Raw genomic sequence first — 7,815 nt, 5'->3', positions numbered from 1 at the left:
TTAATAGAGCTTTCTCCACTTTTTGTTTCTCAGGGTGTACACAACAGGGTTGAGAAGGGGTGTCAATTAAGTGTAGAAAACTGCCACAGCCCCATCCACAGCATCCCCGGAGCCCGGTCTCAGGTAGATGAGAAAAACAGGGCCAAAAAACAAAGAACCCTGACACAGTGGGAGGCACATGTCTGAAAGGCTCCATGTCCCTTCTGAGGTGTGGATCCTCAGAATCAATCATATAATGGAAATCTAGGACAGCACTATCAGGAGAAAGCAGCCCGAGGCCACCATCCCAACGCTCACAAAGATGACCATCTCAATGGTGGAGGTGTCTGCACAGGCCAGTTTGAGGATAGGTGGGGCATCACACAGATAGTGCTGGATCTGGTTGGGTCCACAGAAGGGCAAACGGAATGTCAGTATGGTCTGGACAGCAGAGTGCAGACAGCCACTGAGCCAAGTGCTGGTGGCCAGGAGGGCACAGGTTCTCCCACTCATCATGCTGGCACACCTGAGTGGGTAAGTGATGGCCAGGTAGTGATCATAGGATGTGACCATGTAGAAGAAACACTCTGTGTCCCCCAGGAAATAGAAGCAATAGAGCTGGGCCATGCAGCTGTGGAAGGAGATAGCTCCGCCACCTGGGGACACCAAGGTCATGAGCATTTTGGGCACCGTGACAGTGGAGAACCACATGTCAATGAAGGACAGGTTGGTGAGGAAGTAGTACATGGGGGTGTGGAGGTGAGAATCCAGCCTGGTCACCAGCAGGATGAAGAGGTTCCCCAGCACAGTGAGCACATAAATCACCAGGAAAATTCCAAAGAGGGGGGTGTCCAACGCTGAGGCATGGGGAAGGCCCATTGGATGGACATTGTCACAAGGCTCATATTTTATGTTTCTTCTCACCCTTGGTTTCCCTCCCTGTGAGGATATAAAAAGCACCCAGAATTCAGCATTTAATTCAGTACTGAGAATACATTCTCTGTGGTATCTGAATAATTCTAGAGTTAATTTGAACTTTGCTTATTACAAAGCTGCTCTGATAATGATGATGAAATGACTCCGAATCTCTCTCTCTCACGTTCTCTCTCTTGTGTGTACAAGAACACGCAAGCTAATGGTGATACACAGAGATTTATGCAGAAGAAAGTCAGAGAAATACAAACATTGTATTAGATTTCTGTTGGTACATTTTAAACTATCACAAACTCAGTGGCATAAAATATTCAAATTTATTATCTCACCATTTCTGTGAGTCAGGTCAGCTGGGTCCTCTGCTCAAGGCCTCACAAGATTTTAATCAAGGTGTCAACTGGGGCTGTGATTTCATCTGAGACTCAGGATCCTCCACCAGGTTTACTGCATTTGTTGGTGGGATTCAGTTCCTTGTAGCTTTAGAACTGAGATTCCAGATTTTTGCTGGTTGTTGGCAGGACATACCACCCTCAGCTTCTTGTTGCAACTCTGATGTCTAGGACCCGAGCCACCAGGCCTTCTCAGAACAGGACAGCTCACTTCTCCAAAGCCAGGAGGAGAAACTCTCTCCATTTTTCTCGGACCAACTATTATGTAATAAGTAAGCAAGGGGCTGATAACCCCGTAATACTTACGGGTCCCTATCATGTTGGAAGGGAGATTATTAAATAAAGAGTGTTATACCAGTGGGCAGGAGTCTTAGAGACTGCTTGGAATTCTACTTAACATGTTGTACTTTTGCTGCAGGATTCATAGGAAATTTTAAAAAAAAGCAACAAATATTTAAATGTTGGCAGCAATGAATATTTCAAAACTGCACACTACACCTAAACCATTATCTAATTTCCTCATATGTTCCCTGGCACTACTAACATCACCTATTTCATTGAGAATTTGTCAAGTATTAAATAAGATGAAACATTTAAAGCACTTAGTTCAATGCCTACCATGTGACAATTACTCAATAAATGTCAGTGAATCATACAATACTGTGCCTTGCAGCAGTATTACAAAATTGTCGTGTGTGATGTTAGAGAGAAAAATAACACATGCATTTGCTTACTGTTTCCAGAGACTTCATTGCAATTTAAAAGCTACATCTTTGTAGTACTGTTAATGGTACCTCCACCACCAATTCCTGCTTTCAAAGGGCTCTCAGATCTCTTAGAGCAAGAATATCAGTAAAACTTCATAGTGAGATACCCTATAACCTCCTAAATGATCCAGAAAACATCAAGCTTCATACATGACCTGTCCACTGTTGAACTTACATTTGACCATCCCCTCTGAGGCTCTAGGAACGTGGTGTTCACATGTGCTCTCCCAGCCACGACCTGCTGAGTAGAGCAGGCCAGTTATCCAACATATATTGATCTATCATAGCTGTTTAAATATTTTCTAGCATTAACTTTATTAGAAATCATCTTTTCCCTACCATCTTCCCCTACTGCTCATGCTCATAAACCCAAAAAAATGCTTTCATAAAAGCAAACAATTCCATCAAGTCAATGTTACTTAATACCTTCAACCTGAGACAGGAGAAAATGGACCCAATGCAAGAGAAGGAGACAACGTCGTCTTGATGCCAAGAGAAGTTGGGATTGTGTACAATTGAAATTGAGCCACAAATGAGGTTTTTGATTCAACACAAGAGGTTGTTTTGGTTCAGAATTTAATCAGTTGTTTGGTGAGAAAAGGCCATGAAACTGGTTTACCAAAGTAAGAGAAACCAGGGTCTCTGCTCTTAGCCAAGCCCAGATAAAATCTACCCTATATCCAGGGAATGTGGCTTAAGCCACATTTTTCAAATATATGAATAAATAGCAGAGACAGGATTGTTGTAATCACCAATAAGAATATCAGAACTCCAAAAATGGAACAGATATAACTCCAAAATTTCTACTGGACTGGGGGACCAATCCCTAAGGTGGCTTCATACGTCAATTGCTGAATTATGAAAATTGTCATCAGATAAAGTCCACAGTAGCCTGAGACTTACATGGGAGTCTCAATCAGAAGGGTCAATGTCTGACTTGAATATTCATGGTGTAGCAACTTAGTGCCTATTTGCATACCCCCCCCCCAGGTACTATAATATCTGTATACCTATCTATCCATTTATCTATCTAGATAACTGATTTTAGAATGAAGTCTAAAAATTCCTGAGGACCTTAACCCTGAATACAAGTTTGAGGTAAAGGAAAGAGGGAAAGCAGGGGAAACTGAGTTAAATCTACCTTTCTAAGAACTCACATACAGTATGTGAATTATTACCATAGGAAAACCCCTCTGAGGTTTTCCCCTAGATTCTTCACTCTCCACAGGCTATTACAGGCACTAGCTGCAAGGCATTGCACAAAGAATATATATATATACAATGTTGAGATAGAGTAGTCCATTTCTAGTCAGGAACCAAAGGAGCTGAAGTGCAGGAAATAGAAACAAAGATAGGTAGAAGCTCAACTTGATTTGTGTCTCAGGGGATGGGCTTGCTCTTGGGTTTTCAGTTTCCCTCGATGAGCACAAAACAACAGGAAGAGACCAATGGAAGGTTCTTCGTACACATGCACATATTATCATGTATGTTTCTTATTGAAATTATCCCAAGAGGAGCCCATGGATGCCTGGAACTGCTGTTTATACCTAAGAGAGAAGGAAAACTTAGCCTTTTCCCTCACCAGTGATTGACAGACACTCACAACTGCTTGCTCTCAACTTACAATTGGCCAGATTCCAGAATGTTCCTCAACTATGTGTGCTCTCCAGCTAATATCACACTCTCAGTCACAATCTGTACAGAGGTTTAGAGTGGTTTAGAATTTTACGGTGGCTTTTCCCCAAAGAAATACCTACCATACATTATTATTTCCCAATTGTATAAGTAATAATGAGATTGTATTGCTGTCATGATATCCACTGCCTTTTACAACTATGAGTAAACACTCTGATAGTTCATGTGTGAACTATCAAACTATATCACCTTTTGTAAATTAGCTTTTGGGGATTTTTATTCGTTTCTTTCTTTTGAGGCAATAGTCTTTATTTTATTGATTCTTCTGAGGTCTTACAGATTGAGAACAATAATGTATGTTTTACCATGAGGTTAAATGTAATTTTAAATTTATCGTCATTAAAATATATTTTTGTATGTATAGATTTTTAGAAATATTCTAGGAAATTGTATCAATTGATTCTCATATGTTTTTCATCTTGGTATTTTGTTTTAAAGGAGTTTTTCTTGCATAAGAGGATTATTAATTTTCACTTATATACTATTTTAATGATTTCATGTTTTATTCCTTCATGTATATCTTTAATTCATCTGGAATTAATTTTACCTTACCTGTGACATATGGATGTTTTTATTTTCTATATAATTTGAGATTTTAGTTGTATTTACCTCATTAATTAAAGTGATTTTTTTAGGGATTTTAAGTTCTCAGTTGATTTTTCTTTATTATAATTTACTTATTAAACTTTAGTTTTATTACATTATGATGAATGAAAATTAGCTTCACCATGTTTATTTCATAATGTAATAATTTTAGTCTAATATGTTACTTTTATGATTACCCACTTTTGCTTTCTTTAATATACCTTTATCTAAACAAATGTCATACATTTATATTTTTTATCTCTTTTATGCCTTAATTGATTTTTTGATGTGTCCATTGTGAGACAGGGTCAAGATTAATTTTCTTCATTTTGAGAATCCAAATTACCTGAAATAATTTTTGACAAAAGCCATTCTTGCTTTCGTGCCCTGTAGTGTCATCACTATTATATCAATATATGTCATTCTATTTCTATACCTTCTATTCAGTTCCATTTTTCTGTCTTTGAAGACTCATACAAATACCACACTCACTAAATTACTATAGCTTCATAATAAGTTTTGATATCCGGTATTGTGAATCTTCTGGTTTTGTTTTACTTTTTTTTTTTTTTTTTGAGGTTCTCTTGACCATTTTGAGTATTCATTTCATTTCACCACACAGTGTAGGATCCACATGTCCATATCTACAAAACAAAATGCTAGGATTTTATTTGGCATTGTATTGAATCTATAGAAAAAAATGGAAGAGATTTCGCTTCCTTAAAATGGGCTTTTATTTCATGTTCACATTATAATCCTCAATTTTTATTTCTTTGGCAACTTTTATATTTCTCTGAAAATATTTCATTTCTATTGTAATGGTCTTATACAACTTAACTTACAATTAAATTCAGATCAAGGTTTCTCAACCTCAGAATTATTGAAATTTTGGGCAAAATAAGTGTTGTTGTGAAGGGCTATATCATGCATTATGGGGAGTTTAGCAGCTCCCCTGATTCTACCACTACATGCCAGGACCTAAGACATGCAACAGTATCCTCAGACATTGCCTAGATATCCCAATGGAGCAAAAGTGCCCCCAGTTGAGAGCCACTGTTCTAGATATTTAAGACATATTTAATTTTTATATTGAATCTTAACAAACATAAGTAGGCACAAAAGATAAGTGCACAAACCATCATACATGTAATTGTAGATCAAAATTATCATTGCTGTATAGTAACCCATTGTGTGAATATGCAACAATTTACTTTTCATTCATTTGCAGATAGTCATCTGAATAGCTTCTGATTTTTGCCTATTAAAAATAATTTTTCTCTCCAGCAAACTGGTATTAACTGAGTAGCACCTAAGTGGACACATAGGTGCTACAGTAATAGGGTATTGGGGAGGTGGGAGGGGGGAGGGGGGCGGGTATATACATACATAATGAGTGAGATGTGCACCATCTGGGGGATGGTCATGATGGAGACTCAGACTTTTGGGGGGAGTGGGGGAAATGGGCATTTATTGAAACCTTAAAATCTGTACCCCCATAATATGCCAAAATAAAAAAAAATTAAAAAAAAAAACATAAATAAAAAAAATAATAATAATAACTTTTCTAGAAATATTGTTTAGGGTGTGCATCTATACACACACATATGGAAAAGCCTTTAACAAATTTACATATTATATATCATATGCTTTCTATTGCATACACCCTTGGATTAGTACACACATACAAACACTCAGGTCCAATAAAAACATTGAAAAGATATTTGAATAGTTACAACCAGAAAACAAATAACCTCTGATATTTGCTACTATTCTTAAACAATATCCCCATGGTCATAAATTCTTAATTTGTATGCACAAGAAATAAACCAGAAAACAAAAGTCTATTAAGAAGTAAAATAAAGCCGGGCGCTGTGGCTCACGCCTGTAATCCTAGCTCTTGGGAGGCCGAGGCAGGCGGATTGCTCAAGGTCAGGAGTTCAAAACCAGCCTGAGCAAGAGCGAGACCCTGTCTCTACTATAAACAGAAAGAAATTAATTGGCCAACTGATATATATATATAAAAAATTAGCCGGGCATAGTGGCACATGCCTGTAGTCCCAGCTACTCGGGAGGCTGAGGCAGAAGGATCACTCGAGCCCAGGAGTTTGAGGTTGCTGTGAGCTAGGCTGACGCCACAGCACTCACTCTAGCCTGGGCAACAAAGTGAGACTCTGTCTCAAAAAAAAAAAAAAAAAAAAGAAGTAAAATATATGTTTGACATAATCCTCTGTCCCTGAGGTACAATTAAAATATGTATGTTTTAAAAAGGTAAAAGAAACCTATTATAGAGAAATGAGTCAATAGAGCAGAATATAAGCATGTTCATCATAAATAAAAAGCTAGTTCTGATTTTTAAAATTTCTTAGAAAAATCTATGAAAGAAATATAACTTACCAAATGGTTTTCAATATTTAACATAGACAATTATGCATGCAATAAATTTCACATGGATAACTAAGTCATATTACTTCTTTTGAACAATGTAGAACATGTATTTTCTAGTGTTTAATCTCTCTGAAAATGTTCCACTTGTCGTTAAGTTTCAACAGAGCGTTTTTCACGTCTTTGTTCCTCAGGGTGTACACAACAGGGTTGAGAAGGGGTGTCAGCACAGTGTAGAAAACTGCCACAACACCATCCACAGCTTCCCTGGAGCCTGGCCTCAGATAAATGAAAACACAGGGAACAAAGAAACAAAGGACCACGGTACAGTGGGAGGCACACGTCTGAAAGGCTCTGTGTCTCCCCTCTGAGGTGCGGATCCTCAGGATGGAGCAGACGATGGACACGTAGGACAGTGCTATCAGGAGAAAGCAGCCCGAGGCCACCACCCCAATATTGACAAAGATGACCATCTCGTTGGCCGAGGTGTCCGCACAGGCCAGTTTGAGGATGGGTGGGGCATCACAGAAGTAGTGCTGGATCTGGCTGGGCCCACAGAAGGGCAAACGGAATGTCAGTATGGTCTGGACAGCAGAGTGCAGAGAGCCACTGAGCCAAGTGCTGGTGGCCAGGAGGGCACAGGTTCTCCCACTCATCATGCTGGCATACCTGAGTGGGTAAGTGATGGCCAGGTAGCGATCATAGGACATGACCGTGTAGAGGAAACACTCTGTGCTCCCCAGGAGGTGGAAGCAATAGAGCTGGGCCATGCAGCTGTGGAAGGAGATAGCTCCGCCACCCGGGGACACCAAGGTCATGAGCATTTTGGGCACCGTGACAGTGGAGAACCACATGTCAATGAAGGACAGGTTGGTGAGGAAGTAGTACATGGGGGTGTGGAGGTGAGAATCCAGCCTGATCACCAGCAGGATGAGGAGGTTCCCCAGCACGGTGAGCACATAAATCACCAGGAAGATTCCAAAGAGGGGGGTGTCCAGCGCTGGGGCATGGGGAAGGCCCCTGAGGATGAACATCGTCACAAGGCTCACGTTTGACATTTCTTCTCACCCTTGATCTCTCTGCCT

General features: G+C 39.5%; 1 protein-coding gene and 1 pseudogene across 1 annotated transcript; both read right to left on the bottom strand.

The window, feature by feature from the left end:
• LOC105866510 (olfactory receptor 10G9-like) lies at positions 1 to 858 on the bottom strand (annotated as a pseudogene).
• Positions 859 to 6,563: 5,705 nt separating this feature from the next.
• LOC105866512 (olfactory receptor 10G9) lies at positions 6,564 to 7,815 on the bottom strand. The gene has a single exon (XM_012755845.2). The coding sequence runs from the start codon at positions 7,786 to 7,788 to the stop codon at positions 6,847 to 6,849; it is 942 nt and encodes a 313-aa protein (XP_012611299.2). The 5' UTR covers positions 7,789 to 7,815; the 3' UTR covers positions 6,564 to 6,846.

This window comes from Microcebus murinus, chromosome 4 (genome assembly GCF_040939455.1).
Source record: "Microcebus murinus isolate Inina chromosome 4, M.murinus_Inina_mat1.0, whole genome shotgun sequence".
NCBI lineage: Eukaryota > Metazoa > Chordata > Mammalia > Primates > Cheirogaleidae > Microcebus > Microcebus murinus.
Note: the sequence above shows the minus strand (reverse complement) of the source record. Positions and strands in the feature narration are given on the sequence as shown.